The 19894-nt window shown below is 45.4% G+C and overlaps 1 protein-coding gene and 1 long non-coding RNA gene across 2 annotated transcripts in view; one reads left to right on the top strand and one right to left on the bottom strand.

The window, feature by feature from the left end:
- Positions 1–517: 517 nt before the first annotated feature.
- PAX4 (paired box 4) lies at positions 518–2345 on the bottom strand. Its single transcript, NM_001168929.1, has 4 exons — positions 2226–2345; positions 1705–1920; positions 1312–1387; positions 518–708 (listed from the first exon to the last, which is right to left on the bottom strand). Exons 1-4 carry the CDS (start codon positions 2343–2345, stop codon positions 518–520), a joined length of 603 nt encoding a protein of 200 aa, NP_001162400.1.
- Positions 2346–2728: 383 nt separating this feature from the next.
- Positions 2729–19894, top strand: part of LOC116274667 — a 33795-nt gene continuing 16629 nt past the window's right edge. Inside the window, exons 1-2 of the long non-coding RNA XR_004183432.1 lie at positions 2729–7181; positions 8476–8677. This is a non-coding gene — a long non-coding RNA (uncharacterized LOC116274667). The remainder of the gene's footprint in view (positions 7182–8475; positions 8678–19894) is intronic.

Genomic DNA, 19894 nt, shown 5'->3' with positions numbered 1-19894 from the left:
TCAGAATGTTGGCCCTTCCTTGGGCCTGACATCCTCCCTCCATGCTCTAGCTTTTGCTCTCTGGCCCCTTCCTCAACTCAAAGGTTTGGGTAAGGGAAGAGAGGAGAGCAATCAGCAGAAGGTGAACAAGGAGGGTCTCGTCTCTGATTGTTGCTCCAAACAAGTTTGTTTCCACCTTCTCACCTCCCCTCTCCACCTCATTGGAACCCAAAGCCCTGGCCAGCACAGACTCTTCTTCCTTGTGGTTTGTGCACAGTGTTGCAGAGCTCACTCACCCTTACGGTGTCCTCAGGCAGAGAGGTGGCAGCAGCCAGCTTTCCACGGGCCACTGAATCAGGATACTGCCCACGCTGGAACTCTGTGGAGATTGAGGGTCACAAAGTAAGGGCACCGGGAGAGGAGCAAGACATGGGTCTCCCCTCAGGCAACACTCCCCACCTGCTACAACCCCAAACTACCTTCCTCCTCAAGGCAGGGCCACTCACAGCCTGCACCTCTCAGCCTTTGCCCACAGACCTCAGGGCCACTGTCCCTGTGTCACACCGAGGACTCTCTGACCCTCCATCTGCCCCAGCCCAGCACCTTTCTCCAGTGCCTCTGCTTGGCTTGGGGAGAAGATAGTCCGATTCCGGTGGCCGGTCCCTGGGTGGGGACCCCGGGGAGTCTCAGAGCCACTGTGGGGAGTGAGGAGAGCTGGAGCCAAAACAGCTGAAAAGGAAGACAACAGTCTGTGGTGGTTTGCGATGGTGATTCCTCTGGTCAGATGGGGTCCCTAAGTCCCTGGGGCTGCAGCTGGGTGTCTCACCATGGGTAGAAGAGCAGAGCCAAGTTGGTGGGGCATTCACAGTTACTTAGAGGTCACTGCAGGGTCACTTGGTGGAAAGGGTTCTCAATACCATGGTGGGGTGTATGCTTAATGTGCGGGGCTTTGGAGGGACCAGTAGCAGGCTTGGGCCAGGTGTGTGTGGTCCCAAAGAACATGAATGATGCTCTAAGAAGCTATGCACAGAGCAGAGGGAGGGTATGAGACTCAGTCCTGCCTCTTCTTCAATAGATCCTGTGAATCCAGGGGCTGGGGGACCTGGGTTCTGTTCCAGGGCCTGCCATCAACTAGCTGGTGACCTTGGGTAAGTCACTTCACTTTTCTGGATGTCAATTTTCTTCTGCTGGGAGAGAATAAGACTCACTGCCTGGTCCTCCTTATTGGGTTGTTGTGAAGATGATCCAAGAAAGAATGAGAAAAGGCTTTGAGAACCATAAAATGTTGGAGATTCGGCTCTGATTAGCCCTGGGGACAACTCCAAGACTCACCTGGTGACCTGAGCTGTGTCCACGGTAGTCCCTGGTCCTCCTGTAGTGCCCGCAGGACTCGGTTGATGGAGGAGACCTAGCAGTGTCGGGGTGTTGAGTGGAGAGATGGTGCTCAGACCCAGGGCTATACCCTGAGGACATTCCCCTTAATATCCTTTTTCCTGTCTGTCTCCACCCACACATTGTTCCTAAGGGCAGCCTCATCTCTCTCTATGCTTTCTCCTTCCCAATCATCTTATTACCACCACTTTTCAAAAGAAAAACGTATGGGTCAGAAGAGTGCAGGAGCCCTGTCACCAGCCTGGGATGCCCACATTGCCAAATAAGAAAGGCTATTTGTCTTCCCAGAAAGCCTGTTTTCCAGCCCCATTGTTGGAAGGGAAGGGTACTTACGCTGGGAGTCTTGTCCTGAGTGCAAAGCCCTTCAGCACAAAGCTGGCGTTGGATTTCCCAGGCAAAGAGAGCTGGACACTCACCCTTCAGCTGGGCAATTCGAGCCACCACAGGGGGTGTAGCCAGCCGTGGCTTGCTTCCCCCAATGCCCTTGGGCTCCAAGACACCCGTGCGGTAATAACGCCCTAGGATCTTGCTCACACAGCCGTTAGATACCTGAGTCAGGTGAGAAGCAGGGATAGGTGAGGCACAATGGGCAGAAGGAGGGAGAGTGTCCCTGGGACAGGAGGAGGCTACAAGACAAAGCCAAAACTTACTGGACCAGGCCATGGAGTTGGGAGTCCAGCCTCACCTTTGAGGGTCTGAAGTGCCCCTTTTCAACCTCCAAGAGGGTCTGCCAGGAAGTGACTCAAGTCCCAAAAGCCCTCAGAGCCTGCAACAGCCCCAGGCTCTTGCCTTCAGAGGAGCCCTTTCTCCCTGCTTCCTGTCCCCATCACTGGGTAAAGATGCTGGCCCATTACCTTAAGGCTCCGTGAGATGTCACAGGGCCGCATTCCACTGACTGCTAGCCGCACAATCTGCTGCCGGGTATCCAGAGGCAGGGGCCGGCCATTCACAAAGAGCCCCCCAAGCTGGTTCATGCTGCTGATCCCTGGGCGTGAGAGAGAGGTATCCACACACCACCTCCCACTGCCCTGCCCACATGCGGAGAGGGTCACTCAGGCCCCTCCAGCCTGGCTTCCCAACGCTGAGTGCATCCTCTCCTGGGAGACTGCATCCTTGCTGCCCCCAGGCTGTCAACGCAAGCCACTTTCTTTGAGAGCTGGCTCATGGGTGAGTCTTTGTTCCTTGCTCATAACCTCTGACTCTCCTGATCTAAGGGAAGCAGGACAGGGCAGGAAGTGAGGGGCTGGAAAAAACTTCTCCAGAACATTGGCCAATGGCAGATGAAACAGTTGATGGAAGCAAAGCCCTGAGGTCTTCCCCTGTCTCTGTCGTCCTCCGTGTCTTCCCACTTCCCCCAGGCTCCTCACCGTCCTGCTGCATGCTCCAGGCTGACCCTCCTCAGAAGGATGAGACTCCAGCAAAGTAGCCTTGGAAGGGAAGTTCCTTCTAGGAGCTCCTTTTTCAGCTTGGGGGCTCTCTGCAATAACGGGGGGTTATTTGGGTGAGGTCTTTTGCTTGAAATGGTCCTGGGAGGTAGTGTTTTGTGATAGAGGGTCAGGTTTCTAAAATTTGCCAGTGAGTTGGCTAAAATTAGAAAATTCTAATTCCTTTAATTTAAACCTTTGTGTGATAAAAACTAAAACACTGCAGGTTGGCTGAGGACTGGATCTTTCTTGAAGTCCTGATAAGGGGCTGGGAGGATTGAGAGGGTTCTCATTTCCCACACATTCATTACAAAAGGTTGGGGAGGTAGAAAGGGATGATGCTTTCAAATGCTCAAGCTTTCCCCTTTCCAAATGGACAGCTGTTGTCTCCAACTGCTGCTAAGTTTCTCAGCCCTGGATGACACACCTGAGCCAGAGATTCTGGGGTCCTCAAGTTCAGGGGTTCACCTTCACTATTAGGCAGTCCTCATTTGGGCTCTCCAAAATGCCCAGCCAAATGCTGCACTTCAGAAAGACTTGCTCCTGTTTTTTTATACTCTCCAGGAAGCTCTGAAGAAACTGGGACTCAGCTCTACCCCCCAGGCATTGAGGCTCTCGTCCTACACACTGGGCATAGAGATGAACATGCCTGAAGAGCCGGCTTCTCCTAGGAGGCACATCTCTTAGCATCTCTAACCTGCTGAGATTGTTCATTCCTGTTAACTCGGAAGAGTTCTAGATCTCAAAGTGAAGCTTCAATTTCAGAGACCACCTTTATGGTATCAGACACTCATTCATTCAACTAACATTTACCAAAGACATATTGAAGGGAATGGGAAGCAGGAGAGGACTGTCTGCTGATGAATACAGAAACCGTCATGAGCCCAAGAGAGTCTCTGAGCAGCAAGGGACACAGGTCCCACAGGCCACCATACCTCTTCTACTTTCATCAGTAATTAATGGGAGTTGAAGATGCCTCCTTTCATGCCTGGAACCCTGGTAGTGCTGGAGGTCACCCCAAGGAACAACTTATGCATAGAATTTTCTTGTAATAAGTGTGCCATCTGGGCTCAGTTAATTCATCTGCAGTTATATGCTGAATAAGATATTAAGCATGAGCACATTGCTGGTTGTTCAGGATGAAGGCAGTAAACAGAAAAGGGTAAAGTCTTTGCTCTCCAACAGATTACAGAGCAACTGGAGAAAGGAGACTAGCTCTGGTGAAACAAAGAATTACAAGGAGCTTGGAATCCAGAGTCTACTTATTAAGTTCAGTAGCTAAATTGGCTTTTACTCACTTGTTTCTAGGTAGGTGGAGGCACGGACCCCTTCAAATTCTCATCTTTCCAAAAAGTTGGGAAGTAAGGCAGAGGTTTTCCAAAGAGAAAACCGAGGCACAGATTGGCATTCCCACAAGTCAGGGGCTGTCCAGAGAATAAAACTCAAGGTTCAGAAGTCAGTTCCTCGCCAGAGGCTACAATTTCTGGCTCCTAATCCTGGGCTCTCTTTCTCTGCTCCCGCCCCTGCTTCATGTTTGTGCAATTGCCGCAAAAACAATGGAGAGAGGAGAGTCAAGCAGGGACTGTAAAGGGCTGTGGCAAGACAGGATGAAAGAGCTCAAAATATCAGCCAAACCCTAAATCCTTGATAGGATTCAGTTCTCCTACATGACCAGAATTCAAAGGAGCAGTAGGGATGCAGGTTCAGTATCCAAACCTAAATAACCTCCAAACCTAAATCATTATGTCCCAACTCACAAACAGAAACCCATTCCCAATAGCCACACCACACATTCCCAACATTCATACTAACATGTCTGAAAAAATAACTGGTGCTTGCAAGATGGAAAAACAGGAAAGCGGGTGGAAGGGGCAGGAGGGTGGTAGCCACAAAGACAGAGTGGGAGAGAAGTTGGGTTTGGCCACACAGAAGCATGGAGACAGCATAAGGGGCAGGGCAGACAATGAGCCTGCAGGTGAACTACCTGTGTGGAGGAAATGAGGTGGGAGCTTCAGTGGGAGTCTCAACTTCTGAGACCCCTGCAGGCTTCAGGGGTGGTGATGGTCTGGTCTTGGTCACAGCCTCCACTCTGCTCCTGCTTCAGTCCTGCCAGGGGGTCCAGAGCTACAGAGAGCCCGTGCTCAAGAGCAGAGGGCAGCCTTCTGGGAGTAGCCAATGATGTCACAGGCCATGAGCAGAGGAGAGAGGAGGAGGGAGGTGTGCATGGGCTGACTGACACCAGCCCTGAGGCAGGGCAAACCACAGCCAATGACCCACTGTGTCCTTCCATGGGGAATCCTCAGAGCCCACTTTGTGTCCACCTACCACCCTGAAGCAGGGACAGAGCCATTCTCATGCAGGCAAAAGTGCACCCACACAAGCACCAGTACTCCTGAAGAGTATGCTGAGCATGGAAGATGGGGAACTTCAGGTTGTGTCCTTAAGGCTTTGAATGTACAGAAACAAAAGATGCCTTCCCAAAACACCAACACACCTTCCCAGCCAGAATGCACATGCCTAGACTTTTGGGTCAACTCCTGAGTTATGTGTGTTGCTATAAAAGATAAATGAGTATACAGACTATTGCCTAAATACTGACTGAGTTGGCTCCTAGCACTCTGAGATAATGAGAGTGAATGGAGAAGAGTGTGAAGAGTGTGTGTCGCTTAGCACCAGCTGTCCCCAGAGAGTATCCTCACCAATTCTCCAATTGACTCCTTGACTGAGGTGACACCAAGGGTGAATTCTTGCCTGGAAATGGAGGATCCTGGACTTAAGAACACTGACAATGGTAGTGGTGGTGGAAATGAGCCTCAGGATAGTCAAGAGATGCATATGGGTGTTTATAAGGAGACTTGCAGCAGGATTTTCCTTCTTCCCTCTTTAGATGTTATCAGACTCCATTTTGTTAGGGATTTGGTGCATTTACACTCTAAGTTAGTAATGGCACTGTTGTTTCCACAAAAGACACCACAGGTTATCTGGGTCATTGGTGAGGCAAGAGGCATCGGTAGCTGGGCAGGTGGTGCCTGTGGAGTGGGATGCTGGAAGTGAAACACAGCCTCTAGTGCATGGAAGTTTTGCTGCCAGTCATCAGGGTCTTGGGCAGATGGTCTTTGGGTCCATTCCACACCTCAGAGTCTTTGAAGCCATTGCAAAAGTCAGACTGGAAGTAAGCAGGGTGTAGGGCAATAGGACTAGACCCAGAAATCAAAGAATGGAAGACATTTCATGGGTAAATGTTTTGAAGTTCTAGGGATGAAAGTGGTTGTTGTGCATTCAGCTTGATCCTAAGGTTGGGAACTCTTGCTCTCAAAGGCCAAATATCACATAAGTGAGTTTTCCACTTTACCCTGACACATACTCTCTTCCTCTTCCACCCTCCTCTGGCATCCTCAGGCTGGTCTTGGGGTACAGGGGAGACTGCAGAGAGTGATTTCAGGACCTCAGGCAGGACAGCATTTGCCCAAGTGTCCTTACAGCCCATTCCATTCCCGGGCAGCTGGGGACTGCTGGTCACTCTACTTAGCCATGCCTGGGTGGGAAGAGGTCCCCAGGAAGACCTGTGGTAGCCCTGCTCTTAGTCCCCCATTCCTGCCTCATCCCTCCCCCCTAGATCTGCCCCTGCATCTAAGGGCTCAAGGCTCATGTCCTGACCAGCTATTCCTATAGACAGCTGCATGAGGGTGGAGATAGGGGTATCAGGGGGAGCAGGGACAAGCCCTGGCAGATGGTGGTGGCAGCGATTTACCCCATAAACTACCCTCTCCCTCCGCCTTTATGACGCGCTCTTGGGTCTGAACAAACAGAGGCTTTCGACCCAGAGGTGATGGGGGAGGGAAAAGTGGTAAAGGGCCCTGGCAGGGGGGCCTAGCGAGCCCAAAGGCTCTGCCACTCAGCCCTCTGCCCAGCGCGCTAGACTGTTTGAGGAGCAAATATCTGCCTTGACTGTCTGACTCTCTCAACTACCCCCACCGGGTTTGGGGCTAATTGTCCCTCATTAGCTGGGCCCAGGCCCCGGGCTGCCGCCAGCCCCCGCCATCTGCTCACAATTATACATTAACTCAAAGGTCTTGCCACCCGCCAACAGGCTGTGCGCCCCTCTCCGGGGCCAGCCATGGCCATTCCAGCCTTTCCCTCGCCCTGATGTAGAGCCCTGATCGCTGGCTTCTTCTGCCCTTAGGAGTCCCTGGTAGAAAGTCCCGTGTCTGTAGGGAAAGTCCTGTCCTCAGGAGAGGCGGCTGGAGTTCCCCTGCCTTCCTCAAGGGACCAGAGGGCGAGACAAGCCCGTGCGTAAAGCTGGAGAGGACTGGGCGCGGCCAGCGCAGAGACCCGCTGTCGTTGGTCTGACACCTCGTCTTGGGCTCTAGGCACCTGTTGTGGGAGGTAACACCAGCTCTAGGCTGTTTCCACCCCTCCCTATGGTGCATTTTCGTAGGCTGTGGGATCCTGGGCCCCTTCTTCTCTGTATCCGGAAAGCCCCGTCTCCTGCCAGCCCTCAGCTTTCCAGAGCGCACGCGCCACCTGTCCAAAACAGCTCTCTGGCGGCCTGTGCCTCCCACCTTAAAGTCAAAATGATTTCCTTGCTACAAAAACACGGGGGCTCTTCGAGTTCCCTGAAAATTCTAAACTTCAGACCCTCACGCTAAAGTCGCGCCACCCCCGTAAAGCTTTATGCAGTTACCCTACTCTCCCAGCCCAGCCCCTGCTCTGACACCAAAACTCCCTCCCCGCAAATCCCTGCAGCCTCCTGCTCAGCTTCTAGGAGGCTAGCACCCGGATCCCTCCCTCGGAACGCCCCAAGGAGGGAGGAAGGCGCACACCCTCCCAACCGTGACTTTGAACTGGGGGCACAGAAGAGCCCTCCCTTTTCCCCTCTTTTTCACCATGAGCCTCTAAACTCTGAGCTCAATCTTGCCTCATATTTCTCTCAGGACTAGGGTAGATGAGGCGGGATGTTGAATCTGCACTTCCCCAGACTAACTCCCAACAGAGCTAGGTTGTTCAGGGGCTAGAGCCTAGGGCCTAAGGAGGCCAGGAGGAAGTCTGTGGGGAAGTGAAGGGCAGGCTGTGCAGAGCCCAGCCCAGAGCCACCAGGACCTGCAGCCACCGTGCACCTCTGACGGCCCTTGGAGAGTTCCTCCTCGGGTCGGCCTGTGCATCAACCCTGCCAGTGTGGGGAAGGTGCTGCTTCAGGGCTGCAGTGTTCACACTCACGCTGATAACTGGAAACTGGAAACCTGAAGTTCCTCTGTTCCATGAGATCTGCCAACTCTGCGCTCCCAGAAGCTTTCCTCACCCCACTGTGCCCCACTTTGCATGGGGTGGAAGATCTGGGGAGGCAGCTGCAGTTTGTTCTTCTTTCATTTTCTTTCTTTTTTCTTTTTCTTTTTTTTTTTAAAGACCTCTATGGTTTGACTCTGGGATGTTTGTTTTTAAGTAAACATTATTTCAATGAATCTTATTTTTTAGGACAGTTTTAGATTTACAGAGACACTTCAAAGATAGTACAGACAGTTCCCATATGCCCCACACCGGATTCCCGTTATTATTAACGTCTTACATTGGTATGGTACATTTATTATAATTAATAAACTAATGGTAAATATGTTATGCTTACCTAAAGCCCATTCTATCTTCAGATTTTCTGTTTTACCCAAATGTTCTTTTTCTATTCCAGGATCCCATCCAGGAGCCTGCTTTCCATTAACCGTCATGTCTGGGGCTCCTCTTGGCTGTGACAGTTTCTCAGATTTTGCTTGTTTTTGATGACTTGGACAGTTTTGAGGAGTCAGGTATTTGTGGAATGTCCCTCAACCAGGATCTATGCTTTTCTCATGATTAGGCTGGGGTTATGGATTTGGGAGAAGAAGACTGAAGAGGTAAAGTACCATTTTCATCACATCATACCTGGGGCTTTGGGGTCAACTCCTGAGTCATCACATCACGTTAAGGGTACATACTATCAACATGGTACATCTATCACTGTTGATGGTGATCTTGAGCACCTGGCTAAGGTAGTGTATTTCAGATCTGTCCACTAACATTACTATGTCCCCCTTTCCTAATGGTACTTTTCTGAAGGAAGTCATTGTGCACAGCTCACACTTAAGGAGTGAGGAGTTATGCTCCACTTACTTGACAGCGGAGTGTCTGCATAAATCATTCAGATTTCTTCTGCTGGGGAGATTTCCCTTTTTTCTCTCATGTATTTATGTCAATATGGACTTATTTTATTCTAAGGAAATGTGTTTTATTTTGGAGTGTTATAATACAATATATTACTTTATTTTGTTGATCAAATGATTCCAGGTTTGACAATTGGGAACCCTTTCAGTTGACTCCTGTGTCCTTTGGCATGTCCCCATTATGGTAGGGTTTGAATTTTTTGTTTGTTTCTTGAGTTTGGGGTCTTTGGGGGATTTTTTTTTTTTTTTTTTTTTTTTGTTTTTTTTGGGTCTTTTTTTTTTTTTTTTTTTTTTTGCACTTCTTTACTCTCTGCAACTGCAAGATGCTCCAGGTTATCTTGTATGTTCCCTGCCCCAGCCCTAGAATCAACCATTTCTCCAAGGAGTCCTGGTTCCTTTTATTGAAGAATGGTATGAGAAACCAAGATCTGGACCCTAGGTATGCTTGTTGCTACGGGGGTGTTAGTGCTTTTCTGTTCTCTTGGCTGACAGAGCAAAGAAATATATGTGTGTATACTGACCCACATATATACACATATCTTCAATATTTTTATATGTAACCACCTGTATCTAAATTAAACTAAACATGAGTTCATACTGATGTCTCCAACTCTAATCCATTATTACATGGATCATTCTGGTTTCCACCCTGCTTATCTGTAAGCTCCCACACCAACAGTGAGAAATCTGGCTCTGATAATCCACCATCTACTTACTTAATTGCCCAGTTCCAGTATATATTATTGTGGCATCTGAATTCTTAACACAAACCATATAGAAAAATGAAGCAACTTTATCAACTGCAGTACAATGCTTTTGCACAATTTATTTTGCCTTTAATTTTACAGACTCTGTTCATTCCCAAAGTTACTTAAATCAGTAGCTTTACCCCCAGTCCCTTCAATTAGGTGGTTTCATATATTTGTAATACAATTAGATTATTTTGTCACATTCTGCATTCTATTTCTGACCTTCAACATGACTTTTAAAAATTTACATACATTAAGGTTCACTATTTGTGCTGTAAAGTTCTATAGATTTTGACAAATGCATAATGTTATGTATCCACCACTATAGTATCATACAGAATAGTTTCACCATTGTGAGAAACCCTGGTGCTTTACCTGGTAACCATGATCTTTTTACCATTGCTGATATTTTGGGGTTTTTTGTTTGTTTTTTGTTTTGCCTTTTCCAGAACGTCATATAACGGAATTAGAGAGCATATAGCATTTCCAGACTGGCTTCTTTCACTTAGCAATATGTGTTTAAGTTTATCTATGTATATTCATGGCTTGAGAGTTCATTTCTTTTTAGTAATGAGTAATGTTTTATTGTATGGATGCACCACAGTTTATCCATTCACCTATTGAAGGACACCTTGGTTGCTTCCAAGTTCTGGCAATTATAAATAAGTTTACTATAAACATTTACGTGCAGGTGTGCAAGTTTTTGTGTGAACATACATTTTCAACCCATTCAATTAAATACAAAGGAGCATAATGTGTTGTATGGTAAGACTACGTGTAACTTTGTTAAAAAAATAAAAATAAATAAAAGTAAAAATAAACTGCCAAAGTGTTTTCCAAAGTGACTGCACCATTTTGCATTCCTAGCCACAATGGATGATAGTTCCTGTTACTTTGCATCCTTGCCAGCAATTGGTTTTGCCAGTTTTTTGTATTTCAGCTATCTTAATAGATATAACGGAATTTCATTCTTGTTTTAATTTGTAATTCTCTAACAAAAAATGATGTTGGGCATCTTTCCATATGCTTATTTGCCATCTGTACATATTCTCTGGTGAAGTTTCAGTTCAGACCTTTAACCCATTTTTTTGTTTAAGAGGTGGAGTTTTACTATGTTGTCCAGGTTGGATTCAAACTTCTGGGCTCAAGTGATCCTCCCACCTCAGCCTCCCAGGTAGCTGGGATTACAAGTATACATACTCCACTGTGCCCAACTTCGCCCACATTTTTTGTTTTTTTAGACATAGCCTTGCTCTGTTGTCCAGGCTGGAGTGCGGTGGCACGATCTCAGCTCACTGCAAGCTCCGCCTCCCGGGTTGACGCCATTCTCCTGCCTCAGCCTCCCAAGTAACTGGGACTACAGGCGCCCACCACCACACCCAGCTAATTTTTTGTAGTTTTAGTAGACACAGGGTTTCACCGTGTTCTCCAGGATGGTCTCAATCTCCTGACCTCATGATCTGCCCACCTTGGCCTCCCAAAGTGCTGGGATTAGAGGCGTGAGCCACTGTACCAGGTCTGCCCACTTTTTAAATGGATTTAAGAGTTCTTTGTATATTTTGGATACAAGTCCTTTATCAGATATATGTTTTGCAAATATTTTCTCCAAGTCTGTGGTTTGTCTTTTGATTTTCTTAACAATGTCTTTTGCAGAGCAGAAAATTTTAATTTTAATAAAGTCCAATTTATCAATTTTTTTCATTCATCATGCTTTCGGTTTATATCTAAAAACTCATCACCAAATGTGAAGTCATCTAGATTTTCTTCTGTGTTTCCTTCCAGAATTTTTATAGTTTTGCATTTTACATCTACATTTATAAACCATTTTGAGTTAATTTTATGAAATGTGCAAGGTCTGTGTCTAAGTTCATTTCTTAGCATAGGTTCCAATTGTTGAACGTTTGTTGAAAAGACCATCCTTTCTCCATTGAATTGCCTTTGCTCTTTTATCAAAGATTAACTGGTTGTATTTGTGTCGATCAATTTTGGGCTCTCTATTCTGTTCCTTTGATCTATGTGTCTGTTCTTTCACCAACACCATACTGTCTTGATTACGTAGCTTTAAAGTAAGTCTTGAAATTGGGTAAAGTGCGTCCTCTAACTTTACTCTTCTTCCACATTGTATTGGAATCTGCATCCTTGCCTTTTCATATAAACTTTAGAATCAGTTTGTCAATATCTATAAAATAGTTTGCTGGGATTTTGATTGGGATTTCATTGAGTCTACAGATCAAGTTGGGAAGAATTGACATTTTAATAATATCGAGTTTTCCAATCCATGAACATGAACTATCTCTTCATTTATTTAGGTCTTCTTTGATTTATTTCATCAGAGTTTTATAGCTTTCCCCATAAAGATCCTGTATATATTTTGTTAGATTTATATCTAAGTATTTTACTTTTGTGGTGCTTCATTTTGATAAATGCTATCATTTAAAAAATCCCAATTCCAATTGTTTATTGCTGGTATAAAGGAAAGCAACTGGCTTTTATAAGTTAACCTTATATCCTGAGAAGTACTATTAATTCCTGGAGGTTTTTGTTCGATTGGTCGGTTCTTTGGAATTTTACATATAAGCAATCATGTCAACAACGACAGTTGTATTTCTTCCTTCCCCATCTATGTATCTTTCGTTTCCCTTTCTTGTCTTATTGCACCAGCTAGGACTTCCAATATGATGTTGAATAGGAGTGGTGAGAGAGAACATCTTTCCCTTGTTCTCAATCTTGGGTAAATGTCCAGTTACTCACCATCAAGTCTGATGCTAGCTTTAGTTTAGTTTTACTTTTTTATCTTCTGGAAATTTTATTCTGCTCGTTGCTTATTTCCATGTGACTACTGCCCTTTCAAACTTGTAATTGTGCTATAATGCATTTTTTTCTTTATTATTTCTCTTATTTACTTATTTATTTTTATTTTACCTATTTCTGTTTTTATTTTTTAATTTTTCATCTTTTTGTTTTTTTATATTTATTTTTATTTCTTTTTGATTTTTTGTAGAGATGGGGGTCTCACTATATTGATCAGGCTCGTCTCAAACTGCTGGCCTCAAGTGATCTTCCTGCATCAACCTCCGAAAATGTTGAGATTACAGGCCTAAGCCACTACACTCTGCTTATGATGCATTTTAATATAATAGCTGGAAGAGTTAGTACCCTTTTCATTACTCTTTATTCAGAACTTTTCTAATTCATCCGCTCAAGTTTATTTTTCAGTTGAGCAATAGTATCATTTTGTCAATTAAAAACTGAGCCAGGAGCAGTGGCTCACACCTGTAATCCTAGAAATTTGGGAGGCCAAGGTGGGTGGGTTGCTTGAGCCTAGGAGTTAAAGACCAGCCTGGGCAACATGGCAAACCCCATCTCTCAAAAATACAAAAAAAAAAAAAAAAAAAAAAAAAAAAAAATTGGACGGTATAATAATTAATTTAGAAAGAATTGTCATCTTCACAATAGCAAGTCTCCCTATCCAAGGCAATATATATTTTTTAACAGACTTTACTGTTTAGAGCAGTTTTAGGTTCACAACAAAATTAAATGCAAGGTGCAGAGATTTCCCATCTACCCTTTGCCCCACACCTGCATAACTCCCCCTGTTATCAATATCCCCAACCAGAGTGGTACATTTGTTACAACTGATGAACTTAAGCTGTGGGATTTTTGTAGATTTGTTTATCAAATTGAGGAAGTTCTCCTCCATTCCTAGTTTGCTGAGCATTTTTATCATGAGTAGGTATTGGGTTTTGTTAAATGCTTTACGTCAGCTGATACGATTGTATGATTTTTTTTCTTCTTTAGCTTGTTGATGTGGTGAATTACATTGAATGGTTTTTAATGTGCAACCAGCTTAGAAACCTGAAATAAATCCCACTTGATCATGGTGTATAATTCTTTTTATACAGTGTTGGATTTGATGTGCTAATATTTTGTTGAGAATTTTTGCATCCAGGTTCATAAGCAATGTTGGTCTGTGTTTTCCTTTTTTGCAAAGTCTTTATCTCTTGGTATTAGGGTGATATTGGCCTCATAAAACAAGTTAGGAAGTGTTTCCTCAGCTAGCCAGCTTTGAGGGTAAGGATTTATCAAGCAGACGTAGCTCAGGCTGAGAGACACATAAAGTTCATCTCCTGTAACAGCATCTGGGACAGTATGGCTCAGTAATTAACAATGGGAATTCTACAGACATCAAACCTCAGTTCCCATCCCAGCCGTGTCATGCCATCTGCATGATCTTGGATCAGTTAACTGTCAATTCAACAAATAATTATTGAACATGTGCCAGGCACTGTGAATAAAAAGCACAGAAATCTCTGCCCTCTTGGAGCCTACATCCTTTTTTTAAGCTTACATTTTAAAACTTTCTGTGCTTCATTTTTCTGCATGTATAAAATAAAAATGACAATAGTAGCTACATCATAGGACTGTTGTGAATGTTATATAAATTAATAAATGTAGAACATTCTATATGAGTGTTGTATGTTATTACTATTAATATTACTATTGTGCACTGGCAGTTAATATTATTGTCTATTGACTGAGTTCTGTAGTTATAGTCTAGGAGACTCCCAGGCCATCCTCCCTGCTCCTACTCTGTGCTCCTGTTATTTCCGTCTCTCTGCTTCTTCAGCTGGCCTTTTTTATCTTTGGGGTCACCAGCCTATTATATGAAACTTCTTCTCTGGCCTAGATTTATCTTGCCTAGGAGATGTGGCTATCTTTCTGCTGCTTTTGAAAACCACCAGAAAGCAGCAGACATTGTGGCTCGTTCCATGAAATATTGGCGATTTTGGGCTATGAGCAGAAGAAGGTTTCGTTTGAGACAGAGTTCGAGAACCAGCAGACGGCAATTTTGGTGCGAAACTTATAAAGAGAGGGAACACAGAGAGAGAGGAAGAAGAAGAGAGAAGAGAAGGAAAAGGAAGAAGGAAGGAAAAGGAAGGAAAGGAGAAAAAGGAAAGGAAGAGGAGGGAAAGGAAAGGAAGAGGAAGAGGAAAAGGAATAATGATGAAAATGCTTAAGGAAGGCTGAAAATGAAAGGCCGGATCTGAGTCAGGAAGATCCGTCATCCGTAGTGCGGTGAAAACCGATAAAAATAAATTAACAGGAGTGGTGGCGGGTGCAGTCAAGAGGACCGAAACTGGAAGAATAAGGCGGAGCTTCGCGCAAAGATCCTGGGCAACAAAGAACAAGACTCCATCTAGAAAGAAAAGAAAGGAAAAGAAAAGAAAAGTAAAAAGAAGGAGGAGTGATAGGAGTAGGAGGAAGAAGAAGAAGAAGGAGAAGGAGAAGGAGAAGACAACAAAAAACCCCTGATAATTGTAATACCAGCAGCCTGGCAGACCGGCTGCATTGGCATCACCCTGGACTAGTTAGAAATGCCATAAAAGCTTGACCCATCCCCAGATCAGGAAGATGCTTAAATCTAATGCTTAAATCTGCATTAGCCTCCTGTCTCCTTGACAGTCTACTTGCAGTAAAGCTTTTTAAAAAATGACTGAGCACAGTGGCTCATGCCTGTAATCCCAGCACTTTAGGAGGCTGAGACTGGAGGATCACTTGAGCCCAGGAGTTCAAGACCAGCCTGGGCAACATAGTGAGAACCCATCTCTATAAAAATTAGCCAGGCATGGTGGCACACACTTGTAGTACCAGCTCCCCTCCCAATGAGGTTGAGGAGGTAGGATTCCTTGAGCCTGGGAAGTCGGGGCTGCAGTGAACAATGCTTGCACCATGGAACTCTAGCCTGGATGACAGAGTGAGACCCTGTCTCTAAAAAAAAAAAAAAAGGAAAAGAAAAATACCCAAATTTTTGCATTTTTTAAAGGGAAGGGGATAAGAAGCATAAGCCACCAATAGTCCAGGTCTTTGCCTATGTGCTTTCTGAAGGTTGTGGAGTCTTAGCCTGGCCTAGGTTAGAGTGGCGGGGGGCGCTGTATTTTTTTCTAGCCATCACTGAAAATCAGGCTGTGTCAAGCCCCACATAGGAAAACTCAGTATTCCATTGCTTAGCAAGACCCAGAGGAAATGGGAAAGAAAATTCACTCCCTAAGGATAAGGGTCCTACTGCTCTGCCAGGAATCCAGAGCTCTTCAGCTTTACTCTGCCCACAAAGGCCCCCAAAGCAACACCTGCTCAGCCCAACAAAAGCATTACACTACCCAGAGAACAAGCTATGTAAAGATAGGTGATTATAAATTAAGTCTCATCACTATCTTCGGCTTGGAACCATTGAATGCAATAGCCACACTTGAAAGGAACCATTGTCCCAGGTTTCATTATCAGTCTAGCTGGCATCTCCTCCACTGCTAATCCTCACTCATCCAATTCCTCTTCACTGCTCCTCAGGTTCACTTCTTGGTTCTGAATCAAAACAGCTCTTACTCTCTGAAGTCTCCGATACCTGAAATCAATGATGTTAGCTCTCCCTGGCCTGCTTCACATTTCTCTTTTTTTTTTTCTAGAAGACAGCCCAACACTAATGTTTAGAGAAAACTTCTTTTTACTCTCTGATTGTATTGCCTTCTCCCACTCTCCAGCATTTAGACCTTTCATGGCAACCCTTTCTTTACCTCCTATGCTGGTTTCTCTTCAGCATCCTACTTTTATAATTGAATGCATAATTATAATTGTCTCAACCACTGTTTGGAAAGAAAGCTCTGTGGAGCTGCTTGACCTCAGACATCTGGGTAAGTCACCTGGGGTTCTGGCTGATCCCCACCAGGTCAGCACCGTGGCTCCCCCTGCAGTCTGCCCAGTGCTCTGCATTTGCAGGGACACAGCCTGAGAATAATTGTCAGCAACCCAGGCTCCCTTCATTGCCGAGAGCCTCAGCAGTGTGACAGGCGGGGAGATAGGGCAAGAGGATGTGCAGACTTGGGAAAGAGGTGGCTTTAGTGAGTGCGCTGAAGTCCCAGTTCCCCTCCGGCACTGGATCTCTGGACACCCCCACCCTGCACTGTGTGTCTGACTTTCTTTAGGGATGGAACTGAAAAGACAGGCTCCGGAATCCAACAGAGTTAGATTCTCTGGGTGTTGGAGGAAGCTGGGTCTGAGAATGGAATGCTTCTTCTTTTTCTTGAAAAAATGAGTAATTTATTTTAAAACAACTGACAAAAAGATCAATCAAATTATCTAACGTGATTGTCCAAAGGTGCTAATCTTTTTTTTTTTTTTTTTTTTTTGAGATGAATCTCTCTCTGTCCTCTAGGCTGGAGTGTAGTAGCGAAATCTCAGCTCACTGCAACCTCCGCTTCCCAGGTTCAAGCGATTCTTCTGCCTCAGCCTCCCGAGTAGCGGGGACTACAGGCATGCACCACCACACCTGGTTAATTGTTTTGTATTTTTAGCAGAGACGGGGTTTTACCATGTTGGCCAGGCTGGTCTTGAACTCCTGACCTCAAGTGATCCACCCGCCTCAGCCTCCCAAAGTGCTGGGATTACAGGCATGAGCCACCGTGCCCAGCCCAAAGTTGCTAATCTTAGTAACTCAGAATAACAATTATGTTGGATCAGTAGTAAATAATGCTAATTTTCACTTGAGCCCAAGAGTTTGAGACCAGCCTGAGCAACCTAGGGAGACCCATCTCTACACAAAATACAAAAAAAAAAAAAAAAAAAAAAAGCCAAGAAAAAACAACAACAATAACAAAAAACTAAAAACAAAAAATCAGCTGAGAGTGTTGGTGCACACCTATAGTACCAGCTACTTGGGAGGCTAAGGTAGGAGAACCACTAGAGCCCGGGAGGTCAAGGCTGCAGTGAGCTGGGATGGCATCACTGCACTCCAGCCTGGGTGACAGAATGAGACCTTGTCTCAAAATAATAACAATAATAATAATAATAATTTTATTTCTGGAATTTTCTTTTCTTCTTTTTTTTTTTTTTTTTTTTTTTTGAGACGGAGTCTTGCTCTGTCGCCCAGGCTGGAATGCAATGGTGCAATCTTGGCTCGCGGCAACCTCCGCCTCCTGGACTCAAGCTATTCTCCTGCCTCAGCCTCCAGAGTAGCTGGGATTACAGGCGTCCACCACCATGCCTGGCTAATTTTCATATTTTTAGTAGAGATGGGGTTTCACCATGTTGGCCAGGCTGGTCTCGAACTCCCGACCTCATGATCCGCCCACCTCGGCCTCCCAAAGTGCTGGGACTACAGGCATGAGCCACCATGCCTGGCCCTTCTTTTCTTTTAATTTGTGGTAAAATATACATAACATAAAACTTGCCTCTTTAACCATTTTTTACAGGTACAATTCATTGCTATTAAGTGCATTCACAATGTTGTACAACCATCACCACCATCCATCTCCAGAAGTGTTTCATCATTCCAAGCAGACACTCTGTACCCCTTGAACAGTAACTCCCCAACCCTTCCTCCACTCAGCCCTTCGTAAACTCTATTCTACTCTCTGTCTATGTGAATTTGCCTATTCTAGGTACCACATATGCATGAAACCATACAATATGTGTCCTTTTATGTGAGGCTTATTTCACTTTGCATGATGTTCATGAGAATAGATTTCTTATGCATGCTTTCTCTTCCCTCCTTCTTATCACCCTTACCTCAGTGAAAAATGAAAGCTTGGCTGGGCACAGTGGCTCACATCTGTAATCCCAGCACTTTTGGAGGCCGAGGTGGGCAGATCACGAGGTCAAGAGATAGAGACCATCCTGGCCAATTTGGTGAAACCCCGTCTCTACTAAAAATACAAAACATAGCTGGGCATGATGGCGCACGCCTGTAGTCCCAGCTACTTGGGAGGCTGAGGCAGGAGAATCACTTGAACCCAGGAGGCGTAGGTTGCAGTGAGCCAAGATTGTGCCACTGCACTCCAGCCTGGCAAAAGAGCGAGACTCCATCTGAAAAAAAGAAAGAAAGAAAGAAAGAAAGAAAGAAAGAAAGAAAGAAAGAAAGAAAGAAAGAAAGAAAGAAAGAAAGAAAGAAAGCTGCTTTTGGAGCTATTGATAGAGCCTTGGGCAATAATGAAGATGTCAGTCTATGAAGATGAAGGCCAAAGGTAAAGCAAGTGTGCAAAGGTGTCGGTCTACGAAGAACAGACTCCCTTAGAGTTTACATATCTATCTGTTTTTTTGTTTTGTTTTGTTTTGTTTTGTTTTTTTGAGGCAGGGTCTTGCTCTGTTACACAGGCTAGAGTGCAATGGCATGATCTTGGCTTACCGCAACCTCAACCTTCTGGACTCAAGCAATCCTCCTGCTTTAGCCGACTTAGCTGGGATTACAGGCATGTACCACCACACCAGGCTAATATTTTGATTTTTAGTAAAGATGAGGTCTCACTATGTTGCACAGGTTGGTCTCAAACTCCTGAACTCAAGCAATCCTCTCTCACCTGAAGTGCTGGGATTACAGGCACAAGCCATCACATCCAGCCAGAGTTTACGTATCATGAGTTCTGGCAGAGCCCCACATGAGAGAGAAGGCATGGCAAGAGAAATTCATCAGCCCACAGAGATACCAAGCAACTCAAACAAGAAATGGCCCCTTGTCTCTCTCCCCATGTTTCTTCTGGCCAAACCTGGGCTGGAGTTGCCCCAAGCATCACAGCAGGGGAATTCCCACAAGGGAGGGCCGAAGCCATCCTGAGATGGGGCTGGTAGGGATTCCAAAGAAAGAAGCACTAAACGCCAGGATGATGAGTCCAACGCATCTATTAGGGGAAACATATACAGAGTGGCCTGCAGCAATGCTTGCGGTGGACAGTGAGAGAAAAGGGAAGGTCTACCTAGGTATGTCCACATCAAGGGTGTCAGGGTATGGAGTCTATATGAGGAATTTGGCTCAGGGCTGGGGCCGGTTTCTTTCAGTGTTTTGGGCAACAACTTAGATACCTTTATTAGTGCCCGGGAATATTCAAGGCCCCAGGCTGGGTTCAAGCCTGCTGGGGAAAACCTGTAGCTGGCTGGATCACAGAGTGGTCAAGGCGCTCTGTTATTTTTGGTCTGGACACAGAAAGAAAGTGGGGGTAACTAGGGGACACAGCACCTCAGATGCTTGGATTTCTCTGAACTGAAGAGTAAGACGCCTTGAGCTCTGATCTGGTTAGTGAGGCAATAAAGAGTTAGCGGCAAAACAGAGGAATTAAGGTCCTAGAGTGAGTCCTGCCTCCTAGTTCTTTCTCTCCCAATCCAGTCTCAATTTTTAGAA

This window comes from Papio anubis, chromosome 4 (assembly GCF_008728515.1).
Source record: "Papio anubis isolate 15944 chromosome 4, Panubis1.0, whole genome shotgun sequence".
Classification (NCBI taxonomy): domain Eukaryota; kingdom Metazoa; phylum Chordata; class Mammalia; order Primates; family Cercopithecidae; genus Papio; species Papio anubis.
This window is presented reverse-complemented; position numbering and strand designations above follow the sequence as displayed.

What these genes read in the sequence shown, in the direction of transcription:
- PAX4 (NM_001168929.1), bottom strand. Translation starts at nt 2,345, where the DNA reads ATGAACCAGCTTGGGGGGCTCTTTGTGAATGGCCGGCCCCTGCCTCTG. An exon ending in CTCAGGACAAGACTCCCAGC is followed by an intron (nt 1,388 to 1,704) that starts GTAAGTACCCTT and finishes CGACACTGCTAG; the next exon opens with GTCTCCTCCATCAACCGAGT. An exon ending in GACACAGCTCAGGTCACCAG is followed by an intron (nt 709 to 1,311) that starts GTGAGTCTTGGA and finishes CTTCCTTTTCAG; the next exon opens with CTGTTTTGGCTCCAGCTCTC.